A 22,117-nucleotide genomic window follows, 5' to 3' on the forward strand; every position below is an offset into this window, starting at 1 on the left:
TTGTAATCTATTACCTTGTAAAATTTAACCTCTAATTGAGCATGTACAGGTCTACATCATAGCCTAGTATCTCAATTAATTCATGTTACAGACATTTTGCATTCTTTGGTTTGTGTTTTTTAGAATTAACCCTTGATTTTTTTTTAAAAATGCAACCTGAACATTTAAAAAAAATTTTGCTATGCTATATTTTGGAAAAAATCAAAATATATTTATTTTTATATATAGGTAAAAAGGTTTTAATATATAGATAAAAAGCTTAAGGAATTTTAATTTTTGATTGTTGATAAACTTTCATATCTTGTCCATAAATTAAAATGCATAATGAACTTGAGAATTTTTGAGCAGTTTGAAAAAGTTGCTTGTATTTAGTGTGAGCCATCAAAAAAGCAAAATGAATTCCTCTGCACTTGTATCAAATTATTTTGCTTTAAATACATTTCATATAAAAAATGGGGATAACATTTTGTGGAAGAGAGTAAAATTTCATCTTATAAGTGTATGAAATGGCATATATGGTTATAGATGGAATAAATAATGTAATATAAATCAGTGAAAGTTTTGAACTTTTTCCCTATATGTACGTATATATGTGGCTCAGCATGTAGGGGATTAGTAGACAGAACAGACAAATATAAATTGCTAGATTATTTAATGGAACTACTTGTGATGTACTTTGGTGGTTGTGGTTATTTACGATGAAATATTACCAGATAAAAGTTCACAATGGAGGTATTTCATCTTTTAAATCGTCATCGTTCTTCCACATAATCTCTCTTCTTAACTGAAGTGTGCGCCCACCTTCAAAACCTGTTATCCTTTTGTCTCACGCTCTCTGTCCAGTCATGTTACGCTGTATCACTTCTGATATTTGCATGTATTTGTCATGATCTTTAAGAAAGAGAAATTTTCAGACTGCTGTACTGAAATAAATACTTACTAAACAATGTTGACATTTTTTATATTACGTATACTTAAGTGTGTTAAAAACTCTCTTTTGAAAATTTATTCAAGAACATTTGAATGGATTTTCATTGGAAGAAGTAAACCAAATTTAATTATGTATCCTAACATGTTTTAGTATTGTATTTATCTCTCATATGTGATTTAAGAATGTTTAATTTTTTGTAATGTGTATAGGGAATGCTGATTCATCACTCATCCTATCTGTGGATGGTTGTAACTGCCATTCAAGCTCATCCTCATCAGGTACGGCCAGCTGCAATTCGACTCCACCAAGGGAGCGCAGAAACAGTCAATTCAAATCAACAGCACCTCGAACTAATCCTAGGTATTCAGGAGGCGGTACACAGCATTTGTGCTGCAGTGCAACTATAGCGTGCTCTCCTCGTCTAGCTACAAGAGCCTTATCGCATCCAACAAGATCTTTGCATCATTATCATCACCATAAGCAGTGTTTCTCGACAGCTTCATGTCTGCATCGAAAACCGAAAAATTTGAATTTAACTTCACAATCAAATAATAAAGATAAACTAAATGTTGTGTAAGTTTCTTTTATTATTAGAATTTTAGTTTTGCAGTACAGTTGTCTGAGTAACATATTTAATGACTTTTTTAATAATAGTCGATGAATTTGGTACCAGTAAATTTTTACTGGCAGTGGGATATTTGAATTATCAAATAACATGAATCTTGAAAAGAATTTAGGATTAGAAAATATGCATCTTGACACTTTTTCTTGTCATTTAAATCTTTTGAATCCTTATGTCTGAAAAAAATTAAATTATAAGGTTTAACTTTATAGACATCCAACAGAAATGGTCATTAAATAAAAAGAATGAGATTCTTGCAAATTCAGTTAGTTCAACAGTTCCATTACCTCCAGTGTGTGAGACTCTGTATTGAAAATTTTAAAGATATGCTCTTTTAAATATTTTGTGATATTGCTGTTGGATTGAGTTTTATGGTTTAAGTGTGAAGAGCATGATATTTAATAAATAAAGGTAACACACAATGTTTAAACGCTATGTGTGTTAACGTTTGAACGTTTGTGTGTTATGTTTTTTGACGTAATATGAAATCTGAAAGCCTTCAGATTTATTAATATTATTTGAAAAGCATAACTTTTGGAAGATTCCCCCCTCCCTTTCAGTGACTAATTTAACTACAATCATTAAAATCAGAATCACAATGGGAGAGATTAGTTTGATAATTCATATGCCTTTAATTGTTATTAACGTAGATGCGCAATGCTTTCTTAATTCAGTATATCTGTTATATGCTCATTCATGTAACTATATTATGTTTGAAGTATAGAATTGATTGAGATATTTATAACAACCTTTTCATTGAAAAATTGTCTATTTCTAATTTGTTAAATACCTCTCTATATATATATATTGGTGTCAAGGCCCGGTGGCACAGTGTCACCTCAGATCTTGTGCTCGATACCTGGGTGGGAAAGGGTTGACTCTTTTTTATCTTTTGAGTGAGTTGATAAAATGAATAGCAAATTTGCTTGAGGACTATACACCAGGGGTTCTGAGACAAGCTGACTACTTGTTCAGAGCATATGTTCATGCACCCAGAGGCTCACAATCAAGAACCAGATATCAGGGCACTGCAGGCTATGGTTAAGGGCTGTTGCACCACTGATTTTATATAATAAGTGTCAGAAATAGGAAAAAAAATATTTAAAAGTTAGCCTAGCCAGTAGATAAAAATGAGTACTTAATTAAGTGCTAACTAATAAAAATACATATGATGATTGTTCCTGCAGTATTCTTCTAACAGTTCTGTTTTCCTTTGTATCTTCATATCTTCATTTCTGATTAGACTTGCATATGCTTATGAATGTATTACTGGAGTTATATTTTGCATTAAAAAGGTTTTAATAGTGCATATAAATATAGAGTCAAAACTGCTGAGAGTTTTTGTCGATAAAGGTTTGCAGGAGCTACTCAATATTGTAGAATGTTTTAGAACAGAATGTTTACTCATATTTGAGACATTCATATTTAAAATAATATTTGCATAATGACTATGGATCAGGATTATTATAAGAGAAATGACTTTATTTGTAATAACAGTATACAAACAAACAATTCAGCGTAAAGGAATATGATATTGCTGAATTCAGTTCTGTTTAGACTCTCCAGCATTATCAATATGTTGTTACTGTTGGTGCTTGCAATAAAAGTTATAGCATTATATATAAAATTAATTAAAAAGTAGAGGTGGGGCTGAGAAATTTTTTCCATGTATTTTAACAGTAAGTAATAAGGTAGAAGCTACATTATTAAAAAAAAATCTAATGGAGAAAATATCAGAAGTTCCTAGAAAATCAAATTAATTTGTGAATTGGTCTCAATAATAATGGCAGCCTCGATCTTGCCAACCTGAGATCAATCTATGGAAGTGTGAATAACAGAATCCTTCAGAAATTGGAAGTTACAATTTTTACCTAACAGTGGAATCCTAACTATGGTGAACTTTTTCATTTCTGTGAATACTTGACTTGTTCAACTAAATGTAGACATCTGCCCCTTGATTGCTGATTCCAATGTGAATTTAAGTTGATATTTCCAGTATGAATTTAAGAAATAATATGAATGTATAGATGGATATTCGTATTAGCCTGAAACATTCATATTTAAGGAAAAAGTATTATTCATTTACATTTTGTGTTTGTTCAGAAATTTTTCTCTTAAAATATCTGTTAGTTACATATTTCAGTTTTCATTCTATTTGATTGACCTTTGCTAGGTGCAGTTTTAAGGAATTTGTGACTAGTTTGTAATACATCCATAGTCAGGAAAATTTTTGCTTCTTGATACCTATTGAAATTCTTTTATGTAATAAATTTTAAGGAAGGGAGGGTAGAGGTAAATAATCAACTAAAGTAAAGAGCTACTAATCATTTCCATTTTTATTTCATAGCTTTTTGATTATGTAATTATTTTGCATTATTTTCGCCTCTCCCCAATTTTTTTTAATGGAATTTGTCTTAATATTTAATGTTTTTCTGTATTTTATGTTGCATGTTGAATAAAAGTTCTGTTTTATTTACTTAATATTATATAATTCATTTAAACATTATTCTCTCAATAGAACTAATTCAGCTGATATTGACAACAGCAATGTCCAACCAAATGAAACAACTATTACAACAAATTGCAATACTTTAACAGATAATAATAATGGAAAATCTGTGGAAGAGGTAAAGATTTTTTATTTATCTGACATTTATTTTTTTTTCTCTTTAATACCTTACATTTACATAAATTTAAAGCCAGTTTTCAGAACTTTAGTATAGGTACAATATTATTTAACTCATGTTAATCAAAAATTGAAACAATATTTGTCATTTAAAAAAAATTATCAATTTTTCCCTAAATTTAGTATGAAAAAGAAGTTGAAGAACTCAAGCATTTAATGTCAAGTATGCAGAGCAAACTCTCTGAAGCTGAAGAGAAACTGGCAAAGCAGGAATCTGTAACAGAGAAAGTTGTGGCTGATTGGCAAGCTCGATTAGAGGCTGGTGAAGAACGAATACGTAGGCAGCAAGATGAGAAAGATCAACAAATGAAAAATATTATTACAAGGTACATATAAAATAGTTCTGTAAATAGTATATTATGGCTATTTTTTCAACTGCAAAATTACTTTTATTTCATACTTCACAATATATTAAAATTTAAAGTATGAGCTTCAGTTTGGTACTTAATGGATAATAACAGAAATTTCATAACTAAAAGTTTGGATTTCCACATAAGGAGTTACTATCTTCATATAAAAGCAAAAGTTATTTTATAATTTTACCATTACTTTGAATGATAATTAAATATTTGCAGATATTTGAATTTTTTAAATTTTAGTATAAACTTTCTGTAAGGAAGAATAACTGCTTGTAAAAGCATTTATTTAAATATGAGCTAACATAATTTGGAGATTCTGGTTTCACTACAGGAGCTGCTTAATGTGATCATCCTTGTACACGGCTATTTGATGAAATTAATTTATGAGCTTAAAAAAAATATATATATCCATCAAAATAGCAATGGAATTTAACTAATTTAATATAAATATGACTAAAAACATATAAATAGGTATTTTCACAGCATTTTAGTTAGAAAAATGTAACAGTTTGTTTATGAAATGTTCATAATATTTTTGAAAATTATCTGACTGAAACATTACTTCTATCTTAATACTAGTATGGCATCACTGAAAGAGAACTTGCTGAAGTAAAATTTTAAATTAGGGGGAAAAATAATTTTAATTTGGTGTAAATGTTTTCTGAGAATTTTGTTTCACAAAGGGAAAGTTCTGCAGAATTTTTTTACTCTTTAAGAAGGACCTGTGTCTGATCAACCTCAAAACTGTTAGTTATTAAAAATCTCCATAAACTAAGGTTGCTTTTTTTTTTTTTTTTTTTTCTTAAATTTAAGGGATTAACTAAATTGAAATCAAGCTGTTTGGCAACATTTCTGTCATTGGTAATTTTTATAATTAGTTTTGAATTTATTTGGCAACTTACTTCAATTAAAAAAATTCTGTTTTAATCATATTAACTAAATTGTTGATCACAGTAAATGAGATAGTTTCCATGTTTTCATATACAAACATATGAAACAAGTGGGACATTGGTAACAATATCTGAACAATAACATCAGTAAAATTTAAGTAATGTCCACTATTGTCAATATAAAGCAAAACAAAAATGTTTTGAAATTCTCTAAAAATATTTATACATTTGGGTTACAGTTATGATCTTGATTGCATCATTTATTCTAAAAGCGTTTTAGTGAATTTTTGCAGCATGTTTTCAGAGGAGCAACAGATTAGTGAATTTTATTTGGAATCAGTAGAGAATAAATTATTTAATCTAAAAAAATAATTATATAAAATTTAGTATAAAAAAAAGTACAACAAATTTACTGAACTTTGGGGATAGTTTTGATTTTTAAAGAAATTATTTTAAAATGCATTAATTTGACTTTATAATAATAATAATAATATTACAGTCAAAAGTCGTTAATCCGAACTCGTCGGGACTTCGGCGATTCTGGATTATCGATTTTTCCGGATTATAGATCATCAATTTAAATCTGGTAAGATGGCATGCAGAAATTACAAAATTAAAAATATGAAACCGTAATTTATGAAATAAAGAACAATTATGATCTAAAGGGTATCAAAATTTACAAAAAGAAAAAGCTTAATATTTATTTGTTTACTTTATTAAACATTTCCTTCAATGTAAGTTGCTTCATTTCATGTGATAATACTTTCTCTTTAATTCTATTAAACAGACATAATTTCTTGTTTAGTTACAAAGTTGGCTGTTCAAGTCCTATAATTGCTGTGTTGAGAATACCCACTAATTTGTCAATCCAAATGTTTTTGTTTTCAATAACCTCTGGGTCACTTTCTCACTATCCGAAGGGGAACTTGATTTAAATAATATCAAAGACCAGATGAAATACTACACTTAGTACAGAATTGTAAACCAAATAAAATAAAAACATCTGCCCTGAAGATAAGGATAGTGCTGACAGATCAACTTCCAATCCCCAGGGTGAAATTGATAAACAGATTTCGGATTTCAAAACATACTTTCGCTTTGTAGATACAAATTACATATTAGTAAATATATATCCGAAATTCTATTTGACATAATCTTTCTAATCTATCATAATCTAATAATGACGTTTCTGCCCCCCCTGCTGCAGAGCAGTGTGAAATTGATAAACAGATTTCGGATTTCAAAACATACTTTGGCTTTGTAGTAAATATATATTGGAAATTCTATTTGACATAATTCAAGCTTACTTTTATAAAATTGCTCTAACAGTCTGCAAAAAATAATAAGCCGCAATCTGCAACATTAACTGAATTAGATAACTTTAGCTTAGAGTGCATGCGCACCGCTCGTAAACGCCTGTGCGCATGCGTGATGCGAGGCATGCACAGAAAGTTTGTAGCTTTGAGGTCCGGATTATTGATCATTCCGGATTATGGGTGTCCGAATTAACGACTTTTGACTGTAATACCAATGGTGGTAACTATATAATTAACTTTTACTAAAAATATCAACTTTCTATAAAATTTGTTTGAGAACTTTTGAGGCTAAGAAATTACTATTTTCTTACTAAAAAGACGTTTTCTATGATGAGCTTATGAACTAAAACATTATTTTGTTATAATTGTAAATACAGTTATTTACATGAGCAGAACAAAAATGTCAAGCAGTTATATACAGATAGATTTACCACTGCAAAGGAATTTTCATGTTAATTTCTTATGATTATTTCATAAGCAGATATATCCTTTCGGACTATTTAATTTTAATAGCCCAAGGAATAGACTTTAACTAAACTTAAATTCTGTGTTTTATATATAGAACTATTCCTGAATATGATATTTAAGTTTTTTAAGTGTTGTGTAACTCATCAAAATTGAGTTTGGCAATAAGAATTCATATAAGTAAGACTCGTCATTTCCTTGTAATCAGTTAATTGCATTTTTTTTAAAGGTAACTAGAGGGATTGAAAAAATAATATTTATAATACTAATAATGTCTGAATAATTTACTGTAATGAGAGATTGAATATTGATTTGGTATCAAAGCATCTAATTAGCTAGGCCTGGCTTCAACATTGTCTTTACCTTAAGTGATGAGTGCAGTTAGTACCCTGTAGAAATTAAACATATATGCATACTACTTAGATGATGCCTCCAAAAAAAAAGCACTATAGGCAACTGCTTATATCGCCTGTTTTGTCCGCTAGCTTTGCTAAGATTTTCTACTTCAGTTGAAAAGAAAATAGATGTGGTCATGTTCTCTATATTTGTATCATGTTGAGATTTTCTACACAGTGCTTTAAATAGTTGATATTTTAACATTGATGAATAAAATCTTGAATTAATTAGAGATATTTTTTTTCTTCTTTAAAGAATTAATATAGAAATATACATATAGAAAAACCAGAAAATATTCTGCATTCAAATTGCGGCATAAATCCTTAAAGAAAACTTTGCCACATGACAGCGCATAGACAGATAAAGCTTCCAGACGGTCTCCTGTTGTATTTCTTGCCAAATTTGCTCCAGTTGGTCGAGCTAGGTCGTCAACATTCCCTGGTAGATGCAGTCACCTTCCCATCATATCCCAATGAGAAAGATCTATCAATCTGGCTGGTAAAAGAAGTGTTTGACAAGCTGTAAGACAGTTTATAGCAACATGTGCCATATGTGGACTGGCATTATCTTTTCTGCCTCTAATGATGACCAAAGGAGTCCAGCTATTAAGGGAAATGGCACCCCAGACCATAACTCCTGGTTGTGAGGGCCTGTCTGGTGTGCAATAGCGAAAGCAAGATCGGCACGCTGCTCTGACTGTCTCTAGAGACGTCTTCGATGATTGTCACGACACAGTTGAAAGTGGGATTTGTCATTAAAGACTATATGACACCCAGTCAGCATCATTCCAACTTGATCGAGCCAAGCACCATTGTAATCTGGCTCGACAGTGTGCTGGCATAATGGTCGGTACGAGCATAGATTTCACTTTATCAGCCGTCTGTGAATGGCCATGGTGGACACTCACGTGCGGGTCACACATTTGATGGTTGATGGTGATGAATCAGGCACTGTGACAGCTGATCTGACAATCACTCTGTCCTCCCGATCTGTTGTGGTCCTGTGTTGACCACTAGCATCATGACGCTGATTGTCCACCCATTTTTGCCAGCATCTTCTAATCGCCGCATTGCTTCGACACATATGACGAGCGATTCTCCGATTCCTGCCTCTTTCAATCCAGTGATATGACCTCTTTCAAACTCTCGCAGTTGCTCGTAATGAGCTCGAATCCTGCGGCGAGGCATTTTTTTCGGTCGTTGAAATGTATCCTAAATCACAATGCAACAGAAAGTTTTGACAACAATTCCAAGAACAGGTTCTTATATACATCTGCTGGATGTGCAGTTCCAGTGCACTGGAGATCGCACTATTCATTCATTGGTCACCAAATTTTAATCATTTGCATATTGGTTCAAAGCATTTACGCATACAAAATTTCAAAGTAATTGGATGATTCCTTGTTTGGTACGTCAATTTTTTTGTTATAGAGAGTAATATTGATGTTTCAGTATCTTTTATACTTATTTTTATAAATCCCATTCCAAACTGTAGGTAAGATGAAATGCAGTAGAAGTTTTTCAAGAAATTTCTGTCCTCCCCTTCGAATATTCTTATTTGTTGAGAAGTTGAATTGTACAAATTTGATAACTTATTCACACTAAAAATGCCATCATTTATTCTTTTTATAAGCAAGCTGGCACATTAACCTTCCTCTCTATCCTAATGCCAGATTTGTGAAACTTTTATATATATATATTAAAACACAGGAAACATTTAGGGAGGAGGAACCTCTTTTCCCTAAAAAGGTTTAAAGGAACCTCTCCTAAATGAATTATTCTGCACTGAAGTTATTTATTTTTCAACGTATGTCAAAACATTTCTGCTGTGAAGCCAGATTCTCTGTAATCTAATCCCTAGCTTGCTTCCCAACATGCATGCTTGGTCACATCAACCACTGTTTGTTTTCCAGGTCAAATAGCTCTCTGTATCCAGGACCCTGTCACTAGCACTTTGATTGTTCCATAGCTGCAATCTTGAAAAATGTCGTAGTTATTTTTTAATTTCTTTTGACGAGTTTATCTTTCTTTTCATGCACAATTTTGTATTGGAAATTATTTGTGTTAATGAAATTTTAAGCTGATATGAAAATATTTTAATTTGAAAAGAATTTAGATTTCCATTTTTTTAATGGCATATTTAGCAGTTAAGTTCCCGAAATGTGATATAATTTATATCACAGAAATAACAGCCATTTCATAGATAACTCAATATTTATTATTGTTCTGAAATGTAATTAACATGAAAAAATTCGTATTGTAGGTTAATTACAGTTGAAGAAGAATTACGGCGTGAACAACAAGAAATGCAAGGTGTTATTTTAGCAAAGCAAAAGGTTATCGATGCACAAGAAAGGAAAATACAGACACTTGATGCTGCAAATACTAGGCTTTTAGCAGCTCTAGCACAGCTTAAAGAACGGTATCAGTTGCAAGGACGGAATGGCACCATCTCATCGTCACCTACCTCACCTGCTAAATTGGCTGTCCTTGAAAATGGGGACACCCGATTCAAAAGCAGTTCATGCTGACTATTTTTTGTGTGTCATCCCATGTGACCTATCTTGTACAAAATGCTGATTCGACCAAATAATGCAATGATTCATTGATACATTCTTATTCATCTTAGACACTTTTTGAAGTGTAAGTTGTTGTGAACGGGTACAGTTCTTGTAAACTCTCACTTGAACAGAATTTGTTCATTGTTGTATTATCATATAAATTTAGCAGTGCATATATGAAATATTTTGTGTTTTTATGTGTGGAGAGATCTATATGTGAAGTTGTAACATGAAAGGCATAATAATTTTTGAAGCATGCCTAAATTTTAATCCAGTTTTCTTTTAAGCAGTACTGCTTGCTCACTAGTCTCTACCCCTCTGAAATTAGAATTTTTCTCTGGATTAATTTTCAAAATAGCGATGTTAAAAATTTTGTATATTTTTAATTTGTGATATTATGACATATTTTCTTATCTATTGTTAAATATATTTTTATGTAAAAATTTTGGTTACCTGATTATGTATGTCATTGTTTGGCTAAGTTTTGTGGTTGTGAAACAAAATGTACATAACTCTGATCTGACTTCCTTCCTCCTCCCCTTCACTTTATGTGAAATAATGTGATTTTGATTATGGTATTCTCAAAATGTAATTATCTGCAATAAAAACAGCAGGTTGTTATTATGAAATTCTTATTCTAATATAATTTTAACGTGCATATTTTGTAAAAAAAAAAAGCTTTACGTTTTAAGATTGGCATTAAAAATGATAGTTCAACACGTTTCATTGTAGTTATTATGTATGGAAGTATATTTTGATCTTAACTGATATTAAAAAATATTCATAGTGTAAAAAAACATTTATTCATATCTACATTGCATTGTGTCATTTCAAGTATAGTGTCTTCATTGTGTAAATAATTTTCATAATTTCTCAAATATTGATGGTTGCACTTTTAAAGAGTGAGTGTTTGTAGTTTTCATTAAATGTGCATACTGTATAGTACTTCATCATACGCTAAAAATATGATTAAAAGAAATCAAAATCTAAGCAATGTAATTAATCTTTCTAAACTCATGTTTAGTAAATTTTTCAGCTTACAAACTTCTGTGCAAAACTGGGCATCTATGAAATTTTATAAAAGTAGGAAATTATGAATTTCAAGCTTCAAACACTGTTTACTACCATGTGACACTGATATGAAAAATTGTGCTTTCACTTGGAAAGGCCATGTAAAAATTTTTATTTAAAAATTTATTCTGAAAGTTTGAAACCAAACATTTATATTAAACGATATATATATTTTACTTGTCTAGTCTGCTTTTTTAGTTCTTTCTCTCTGTCGAGACATTTTGATATTCATGTTTTTCTCAGGTGATCTTTTTTATTATAAATCACATCATAATAATATATATTAAGAATTAGACGGCTCACAAAGCCCTTGAACATATTCTTGATTTTGTAATTCATATAATTAATTGCAAAAATTGTTTTACATATTCAAAATTTTAAATGTATGTGCAGAATGTGAAATCTAAAACATTCTTTTTGAAATGTTGAATTGCATGTGAGTATCTAAAACTTTCTTTTGTATTCAGTCATTTTATAACTATAATTTCTGAAAATGAAAATAATTATATTAACCATAACTGAAAATTATTAAATAAATCATTGCATGCCTAGTTTTAATAATAAATTTTAGAATATTGAATCATTCATTTATACTATTAGCTTTCTATTTTCTAAAATTGCAAACAAGCCAAAAAATGAACATGAAATTGCTTGTATAAACAGAACCATTTGATTTGTATGCTATCTGATGTCTTTTTTTATACAAATCTTGAGTTACTGTCCATAAATGAAGTATATATGTATAAATATATATTATAAATACTGAAATAAATCTTTTTAAAATGTTTATTTGGTTTCTGCTTTCTTTATCTTACACCAGTATCTTCTGAAGTATACTTTGCTTAATAATAATGACTGATGGATTACTTTCAACAAAGCATAAAAATATATAATAAATTTGGTAATTTCTGCATAAATATTTAAGCAGATTTTTCAGCTAATTACTTGCTATTATAAATACATTCTGAATCTCATTTGTGTTTATTTTCTATTTGGCAGATTTCTTAACCTTGTTGGTATTCTTCCTTTTTAATTTAAACATAGGATATGAGGAATGTCTGAATATTTTTACAATAAAAATTTTAGTTGTTAAAGTTTAGTATTGCACAAAGTTGGGTTTAGTTTCCTGCCTTCCATGTTTGCTTTATGTTGTAATGTAGGTATTGGAATAACTTAGATACCATCCTACAGTCAGAGAGAAACTATAATATATTAATTCATTATGAAGTTGATGATCTTTTTACCATTTAACTTCCTAGCTATTGGATTCATTACTCAGGTTTCTAGTTTTTTACACCCTTAGATCTTCTCTCTTCTCTGAGGCAAGTCGTCTATGCCTTATTTTTGCAGGGAGTAGAATATTCAGCTCATCTTGAAAGACTGCATCTGCAATATTATAGAAATGGTTGATTGTTAAGTTTTCCCACTTATGCATATGTGAAATAAGTATCTTTTTGACAAATATTATTAGTGATTAATTAAAAAGGTGGGCTGCCACTACAGTTGACAGATAGCATGAAATGCAAATGTATAAAAAAATAAGCAATTTCCTATACCCTATTATCAATATTCTGCTAAAAGAATAATCTCTTATCCAGCACTGGTAGTATACTATATACACACTGCTGAAGTTTTGTAAACTGTATTTAAAACTTCTTGCTGTCATCATTTTGAATCATCATAACTGCTAACCTTAAAAATATGAAAAGGGATTTTTGTGCAGCACAAACGATGTTATTTCAAAAGAATTCCAAACTGACTTAAAATTCACTTTATTTTTGTGTTATTCAGGTTATTGAACTATTTATGATTGTGATGTAAAACATATTTTTATTTAAGTATATTAAACCTTTTGTTCTTTTGATAATTTAATTTGGAATTTTCTTATAATTTTATACTTCGAAAATACAAAGAAAGGATTACTTTTAAATACGATGGCAGAAATAATTATAATTGATGTACATACTATCCTATAGATAAATTTAGTAATGTACTGTTTATTGATGTAAAACAAATATAAACTTATTGCACATTTCATGAAGCTTCTGAAGATCACTCGAAGTGTAGGAATGGATTTACACAATTTAACAAATTTCATATATTGCTGGGGAATATTTTCTTTAAAGGTTAAAAAGTTAAAAAATGGGGTGATTTGGTTAATACTATAAAAGTTGGCAGCCATGTCAAAGATATGTATGTCCTTTCATAAGTGATATGTATCCTCCTCAGAAACAGGTGATTGTGGTTTGGATAAAGGCAGAATTCCAAATTTTTAAGCTTCTGAAATTCAGATTTGTGTAATGTGGACTTATCTTTCACGCATTTTCTTTTAAAAAGAACATGCTCAGGTTACATAAATTTGAAACATTTTTAGATTATTGAGAAAAATCAGGCAGGAACTAAAATATAAAAAAATATATTAAGCTAAAAGTAGGAAGCACCAAAACTGATTAAATATGTGTGAAATTTGTTCCCAAATACACTGCACAATAACAACAAAAAAAGACCGTTCTATTTGGGCTGATTGATGAAATTCAACTTGCGTTTTTCATGTCTCGAAAGCACAACTTAGGATATGTATTAGATCTTTTGACACAAAATCGGACTTTTTCTGAAATAATATATATATATATATATATTTTTTCTTCCCATATTTCGATTCTACGACTCAAATTATGCCAAACTGCCTAGTTCTGTAAAAAATCGCACGAGTGGTTTTTAAAAAAATTAGCTCTCAAAATTTTAGTTTCTCCATGTTAATTGAATCTTGTATATATTTATTAATATTTCTTTGTTTATTAAATTTATTTGATTCTGCCTTTCACATTTCGAAATTTAAGTTCATTCCAAATAAAATTCACCCATTTTTTATTGTTTACTTTTAAAATTATTTTTATGATTTTTTTTTATAACCTATAAAATTTTTATCATCATCTTAAAGCAGATATATTTCTAAGCATACCTGAAAAAAATTAGAGTTTTTATTCAAAATTTCCTAGGATAGAGTGAATTTACATATCTGCGCGTTTTAAAATCTGGTATATTTGTTATAAGCGATAATAACGCCAAATATGGTTTACACACTTTGTTAAAATTATTTAAAACTATGAACGATGACTTTTTTCCCGCTCATCTGCAATGAAAAAAAGGTAATAGTTCGCAAACAGAAAAAAAAATGGGCTAATGTAAATTTTTAAATTTCACACCAAATTTTACAAAATTTAAAATTTAGGCAGAATTTGAGTCGTAGAAGCGAAATATTTGAAAAAAATTGTGATTTCATTTCAGGAAAAGTCCGATTTTGTGTCAAAATACCTATGTTAGAACAATGGGTTCCCAAACAAAATCACACGACAAAAGCCCACAAAAAAAAAAAAAAAAAAAAGCCCACTATGATAATTTCCCACACAACAAATGCCCACAGCAATGAAAGCGCACATTGATAAAAGCTCACATAGATATAAGCTCATGCTGATAAATGCGCACATAATCAAAAGGGACTCCTATTTTTTATTACTGTAAAATGTATTTATAATTTTAATTATAATAAATGGAGTATTCAGATTTGAATTTTAATGTCTCAAATATATGTTTGCTTGTATATTTTATCACTACTTTATTTGTTTCATTTATTAGGTTGAAAGCAAACTTTCTGCTCTCTGATTGATTAGCTATAACATTTCGATGATAAATCTGAAATTGCATTTTATTATTTATTAACTTTGGTATGTGTATGTGAAAATGAAAAATATCATAGTTAAGTTTCTCACTTGCTATTTTTAAGGTAATATGACTGAGATTAAATATAATTATGTTTTATTATTAAAACTATTAACTTTTTAATTAAAAAACACTTTGAATTTTATTTTCTTCCTTTTTAGTTTGGTAATATTAAAACAGTTAAGCACAATGAAAACTTCGCTAAGAGATATTTTATTCGTTACTTTAGACTGAGCTTATTATCAAAGTTTAAACATATTTCTCATTGAAAGCCCTGTTGAATGTAACAAGTATAATTTGGCGATTTTCTAAAAATATTTTCTTTCAGATTTCTGAATAAATTAAAACTGTCAGCTGGCACCCTGTCAGAAAATGAATTCCAAGTGTAACCTCTTAATCTTTCAACTACAGCAATTTGGAATAGTGATTTTAATTTTATTTATTTATTTTGGGGGGGATGGAACAACTCTTAGAAGTCAACATATCTACAAATTTAAATAGTACAATCATCTCAATCTAATGTAGCATTTTATTAGAGTTTATGAAGATTACAAAGAACTATGCATATACCATCTAATAAAATTTTGTAACTACATGAATATATACAGTCATCAGATTCAAAGTTTATTGTTTTAAGATGCTAAGTATACATATTATATAAATTCATCATTCATTAATAGTATTATGTATAGTAATAGAAAATTAATATTAATGTTTCAAATTGCAATTTTTTTAATAATTTGTCTTGCATTTCCTGTATATTTGTTCAAGATGTACGGATATCAGTTATAAAACATGAAAAATACACATAATCTTATATAACAGCTGATTGTAAAAGAAAAATTACAGTGCTCTTAATTACAGTTATTGTGCTTTTAAATCTTCCTATTGTAAATAGCCGTCTTCTAACTGACATTAGATTAAATTAATTCCATTATCCATTAGAAAATAATTATAGTGAATTATATCTATTGAGGATGTTTCTAAGAGGTCGCCTTTTGAAAGAGACCTGTATTTTTTGTGAACATTAACAAACATTGCAGTGAATATCACATTTCTAAGACCATCATATCTACAACCAAAATCCTTTAAAACTGTGAATGGTTGCATTTAAAGAGGACTCACTATATTTTTAATAAAACATGTACATCTTAGATACACTTGCTGCATTTTGATTTTCTGTCAAAGCAGAGGAACAATAAATCTATTTTGTTAGAAGTATGTGATGACAAAAATGGAATTAGATTCAAAAACACACCTCTTGAACATGCCTGAAATTGATTATTCTGCTCAGAATAAATTTATCTAAAGGAAATGTTTAATAAGTATTAGAACTCAAAGGTTAATGTAGTAAGGGTCATTTCGTCTGATTATATCTTTTCTTAATCATAAAGTGACTTTTCGAACAGCGAATGAAACAGGAACAACAGAATAAGTGAGGATGGCAGCGGACAAAATTACACTATTTCGAACTCGGCATGAAAAGAGAAAGGACGAAATGGCACTAAGTCAAAGGAAGGCATGCGTTCGTGGAGGATGTTTTAAAGGAAATTTGCTTGTAAACATGTTACGCAAGGAGAAAACCACGAAAGCGCCCATGCAGTCAGTCTTTCCACCAAGATTTGAACCTTGGACCGAACTACCAGTGTTCAGCATTTTTACCACTTGGTCGCTGGTGAGCCTTGTGCCTACATGAAAAGCTTAAGAATTGGATGAATGACACTTTCTTAATGTACAGCTTTTATTTCATTTTTTTATTAATTTTTATTCATCTAACTAATTATTTATTTTTTTCGATATTTGAACTTTTTCTCAGATTTACACTCATGGATAAAAAAATTAGTGCACCAAGAAGGAGTCGTCAAAATGAAACGAAATTTTACATATATAATGACTACTTTGATATAAGTAAATGATAAGAAAATCAAAGAAAAAGGATAATTTATTTCGGAGAAAAAGGCAAAAGAACAGAGGAGTTAATACTCTGTTGGACCCCCTCTAGCGCGAATGCACGATGCGATACGATCAGGCATTGAGTCATACAAGTTCTGTATGATGTCTTGAGACATTTCATTCCATATTTTCTAGTTCGTTCAAACTCGTGGGATGCCCATTTCGTCGTCCCAAATGACCCCAGATATGCTTGATTAGAGACAAATCTGGGGATCGGGCAGGCCAAGGAAGGGTAGTAACAGTGCGGAGACCTTGTGACACCCTTGCCGTATGAGGCCGAGCATTGTCTTGTTGAAAAATGGCTCCTGGGAGCCGTTACATGAGTGGCAATACATGTGGTTGCAGGATTTCATGAACATACCACTGGTCTGTCATGGTGCCACGGAACAATACTAGGGGTGACCGTGTATTGTAGGCAATGGCACCCTATACCATCACACCAGCTGTGGGAGCGATGTGTCGCTGTACAGGCTGTTGCTATACAGGATTGAGGCGTTCACCACGGGCTCTCCACACACGAAAATGATTCTCATCACTGCCAAGATTGAATCTGGATTCGTCGCTAAAGACGACCTGGTTTCATTCTGCTGCAGTCCAGTTTCCTCATGCTCAACTCCACTCCAAACGGAGGCGTTGATGGGTGGGCATCAAGGGCAGCACACATAATGGGCTCTCCGATACCAACTGTCCTTCAACCACACGCCTTTGTATGGTTCGAAAAGAAACAGGGCCCCTAGTGAAGGTGCTACCTGTGCCTGGATGGGGGCCGATGAAGCAGTTGGCTGTACGCGTGCATTTCTTACGATGTGGTGGTCTTCTCGACGACTGGTCTGTGAAGGGCGTCCTGAGCCTGGTCTTTGTGTACATGACATCTCTCAGGTCCACTGGTCCCAACACCTCCTCACAACACAATCAGAGCGGCCTAATTGACTACTCGCCTACCTGACCACCCAGCTTTCATCATGCCGATGATTCTCCCCCTCTCAAACTGCAACAACTGCTCATATTGTCTTTGAACATGACATAATGGCATGTCTACTACCTCAGCTTTTCCTTTGTAAATGATTCAGGACACTTAAACAAGCTTTGGTTACCTGTTTTATACTCCACAGAATATGATGTTTACTGCTTTCATTTAAATATTGTTGTATAGATGTGCTGATACTTTAGCTATTCAGTACTGATGAAGGAGTTGCTAAAGTATCAGTGCAACCATACAACAATACTTAAATTGTTGTATTGATATTTTAACAACTCAATTGACAAAATATTGAGTTGCTAAAGTATCAGCACAACTAATAAACTTAACATTTCAAGGTAACAAATTAAATAGAGGAATTCAAGATTAGCCTAATAGGCTTTCTCAGACAAACTTACTGGCACACTTAATGCAACGGCTGTAAATGGCTAAACCCTGACAGCAGAAGTCGACGTAGCCAATTCTCGCATTCCCTTTCAATCTCAAAAGCTTCGCCTTAAATACTCTTAACTCATTTGCATCCTAAACACGTTTACTTACAGACTTATTTACATTCTGGCCACTTACAAACTTATTTACATTCTGGTGAAATGGAAAGTAGAATTGACAGTACAGGTTGAAATAATACATAACAGGATAGTATTTTCTTCCTCCTTCCAGCATGCCTTCGTGGTGTAATGGTTAGCACACTTGGCACGTATTCGAGAGGTTCAGGTTAAGAGTCCCAGCGAGCGCATTCCTCATTTTTCACGTCTCCAGCCTGCCGCCCAAACTAAAAAAAAAGGTGGTAGATGATGATTCTTCCCCACCAGGATTTGACGACCGAGTCCCTTAATCCCCAGTCATCTTTAAAAGGGGGAGTATAAAAGGTATTTTCTCTTTCCTTCGTGGTGTAATGGTTAGTACAATCGGCGCATATCAGACTAGACTAGTAATTCTCAACAGTTTTCCCCTCATGTGCCCTTTTCACCATTGCTAATCGATCATTCAACCTGTCCTTCCCAAAACTTGAAAAGTACATATGCGTTTGTTTAAATATGAATTATTTTTAATGTAAATTAAAAAAGTATAAAATATGTTGGTAAATACCAAAATTTGAATAAAAGTGCTTTTTTATATTCACAAACTAAATCTAAATATTTAATACGTAAAGAACGGGTTTTCTAAATTACTCTCTGAAACTGTGAAATTCCCCTTAGGGGTATTTCTCCTGATTGATGATCCATAGTCTAGACAGAATTAGTTTTTAATAGTGACTGAATGTACAGATAATTTAATTCGTCACACTTCTCTAAGCTAATTTTTGTTATATAAAACTTCAGATTATGTGCTTGTTTTTTAAAAATAAAAGTTAAGACACAAATTTAAAAAAAAAATATGTTTAAAATACTGAATGCTTTTGATGCTGAATTCAAAAACGTTTATTTGGTAGCCAGACCTAATAAACCTAAGTGATCAAATTTGAAGTATACCTTACTTTTACTAACTTCTGATTAATGAATTATTCTTAGGAACGAACCTTAAAAACTGGTGAAACATTTCATGCTAGAAAACAAGATATTAGAAACTTTTGAACTCATTCAATAAGGGGAAAAATTATTCAAAACGTAGCTCCATAATTATGCATTTTTTCTACTTGATCGCCAACACACGAGGTTTAAAAGAAATATCTCCTACAAGTTATGTGGCCACTATTTCTGTATTGTCAGAATCTGAAATTTGTATAGGGAAAACAATGCATTTCGAGGTGAAGAAAATGACCTTAATTTGATAGTTCTTCTAAATAATAAATTTTTAAATGTTATGTGTTTCTTTTTTTTAATTTAAGCCAGTGATTTTCAACCTTTTTTTGTCACGGCACACTTTTAACGATTTCAAAATTTGGCGGCACATAAAGAAAAAGGTAAGTTGTTTACTTACCTATAATACACTGTGTAAAACAGATTATGATACTAATTTTGAATGTAAAATAAAATAATATGTACTACCACAAACAGCAGTACATTTATTAAGGGATTAATTACAAGTTAATAATAAGAATACTTTTAATGTGAAATTTGAGCTTGATGTTTTTGATAATTTCATTTATATTTGTTTGTGAAAATGACAATGCTACACTCATATCGTTTTCTACATTTAACAGGCTCGATGTTTTTTCGTTTTTATGTTGGTTAATACTGAAAGTCCGGCCGCCCAGTCTGTATAGTGGTTAGGGATGCTGACTGCGATGCCAAAGGGCCTGGGTTCGAATCCCGGAGAAGGCATGGTTGTAATTGTCCGTCTCTTCATAGGAAAGACTATAGTGGCCCACCTATTAGGTGCCTCCATAATAAAGAGACCACCACATCCGGTTTTGTATAGGTTAATGGACTGGATTACATTTGTAATTGTTCACAATCTGCCATTGGAAAAAAAAAAAAAAAAATACTGAAAATCCGAATTCACACACATAAGATGTAGAAAATTGTAATAATATTTTTAAAGCGCTTTTGGCTATCATGGGATAATAGCATTTAATGTTAATCCAAAATGAATGAATTGATTCTTCCGAATATTTTTAAATTAAATCTCGATTATTAGAAAGCGAAATTAGTTCCTCCTCTTCATTCTAAGTTAATTCAAGTACAGAAGGTCTTCGGCACCAAAATTGGCTTGGATATCACAATTGGAGTACTTATTAATGTCTTAAAAGCCGAATTTTGCCAATTCCCATGCGTACCGTATACTAGGATTAAACCCATTATAATTTTTACTACTTGTGTATACATTTTTAAAACTTGGCGGCACACTTTAAGAATTTGAGGTACACAAAAGTGCCGCAGCACAGTGGTTGAGAATCACTGATCTAGGCGAAATAATATTTAACATGTAATGACAGCATAAAACCCACAAAAGAAGTGTACCAGAATTCCAGTGAAATTCAGTTTCTAAATGCTCTTTAAATTTATTTCACTGAAAGTTTTTGTATATAAATAATTACGGTAAATTAAAATGAACTGTTTTTTTAGCGCTTACAGTTAATCGAGTAACATAATAGTTTTTGTTGAAATAAAATTTATTTTTAATGTGCAAGATTACTTTTCTTACAACGCTTGGCTCATACTTCTTAAATCCTCTTGTTCTTGAGTTCAGAAACTTTCGTTATTATTATGATTCGAATAGTTAAATGCGTTTTCAACCGCCTGAATAGCCAGCGGCCAGTTAGAAAACTGCATGACAAAAGACCACAAGACGAATGCCCACTTAAAAACAGCACACATTTTCAGCAAATCCAAAATAGCTATGAATTCCTGAAAAATTTTACGAACAACAATTATTATGATTAAAAATGAAATTTCAAGTGAGAATGAAATTAATTTATGTAAAATCCAAGTAGTCAAAATTTAACTAGATTATTTGAAACCGTGCTTTTAATTCACTATGAAAACAGTATTTGTGATAGCGCACACAAATGTTTTCTTAATCATAATAGAATATGGTACTTTTATCTTTCTCGTTGAAATAAAAGTTCAGCTTTAATTCTCCATATTAAATTCATTATTAATTAAATGAACTTATTAATTAAATGAAATTCATTATTAATTAAATGAACTTTCAGCAATAGGTACACTGCTGGGGAAAAAAAAAAAAAAAAAAATAGATCTCTATCGCAAAATTTTCTGCAGTGTTAAATTATTGAAATTAATATTATTAAAATTAATATTACATAAATTATTCTCTGTATATGATGAAAATTTACATACCTTTTATACTCCTTATAGTTTTGTAGAATTAAAAGAAGCAGTGTGGCTAGTATTCCTTTTCACCTCCCTTTGTCGGACTTATATGAGGGCACTTCCATTTGTAGCATAAATATAATAACAAAGTTACACATATATGTATATGTTTATAATTACATTATTTTGATTGACTCTCTTAATTCACCCGGAGCTCAAAATGAAATGTGTTCCTCTACTTAAATTCATTGTTCAGTTATTTGTTATTAATTTATTTTTTATTTTATCTTTATTCATGAATCTATTTTGTGCAGCTGAAGAAAAAAGGGGGAAAATATTCATTCTAATGTGGGTTTTTGTCAGTGTGGGCTTTTATCAACGTGGGCTTATACCTATATGGGCTTTTATCAATGTGCGCTTTCATCGGTGTGGGTATTAGTCGCGTGGGCAATT

At 30.9% G+C, this 22,117-nt stretch overlaps 2 protein-coding genes across 12 annotated transcripts in view; one reads left to right on the top strand and one right to left on the bottom strand.

Annotated features, from left to right (window-relative positions):
* Positions 1-12,083, top strand: part of raskol (Ras GTPase-activating protein raskol) — a 730,597-nt gene extending 718,514 nt beyond the window's left edge. For all 11 annotated transcript variants that reach the window (XM_085825453.1, XM_085825452.1, XM_085825454.1 and 8 more), the window contains 4 exons: positions 1,141-1,504; positions 4,072-4,180; positions 4,363-4,565; positions 9,928-12,083. In XM_085825453.1, coding sequence (XP_085681579.1) covers positions 1,141-1,504; positions 4,072-4,180; positions 4,363-4,565; positions 9,928-10,195 — 944 coding nt within the window. In that variant the 3' untranslated portion in view covers positions 10,196-12,083. The remainder of the gene's footprint in view (positions 1-1,140; positions 1,505-4,071; positions 4,181-4,362; positions 4,566-9,927) is intronic.
* Positions 4,173-22,117, bottom strand: part of LOC118195565 (beta-galactosidase-1-like protein 2) — a 44,488-nt gene continuing 26,543 nt past the window's right edge. Inside the window, exons 2-3 of the transcript XR_004759287.2 lie at positions 12,541-12,682; positions 4,173-4,453 (exon numbers count right to left, since the gene is read on the bottom strand). The gene's annotated coding sequence lies outside the window, so the exon portion shown is untranslated. The remainder of the gene's footprint in view (positions 4,454-12,540; positions 12,683-22,117) is intronic.

This window comes from Stegodyphus dumicola, chromosome 10, assembly GCF_044657685.1.
Source record: "Stegodyphus dumicola isolate Sdum_Otavi_A_Nest chromosome 10, ASM4465768v1".
NCBI classification, from domain to species: Eukaryota; Metazoa; Arthropoda; class Arachnida; order Araneae; family Eresidae; genus Stegodyphus; species Stegodyphus dumicola.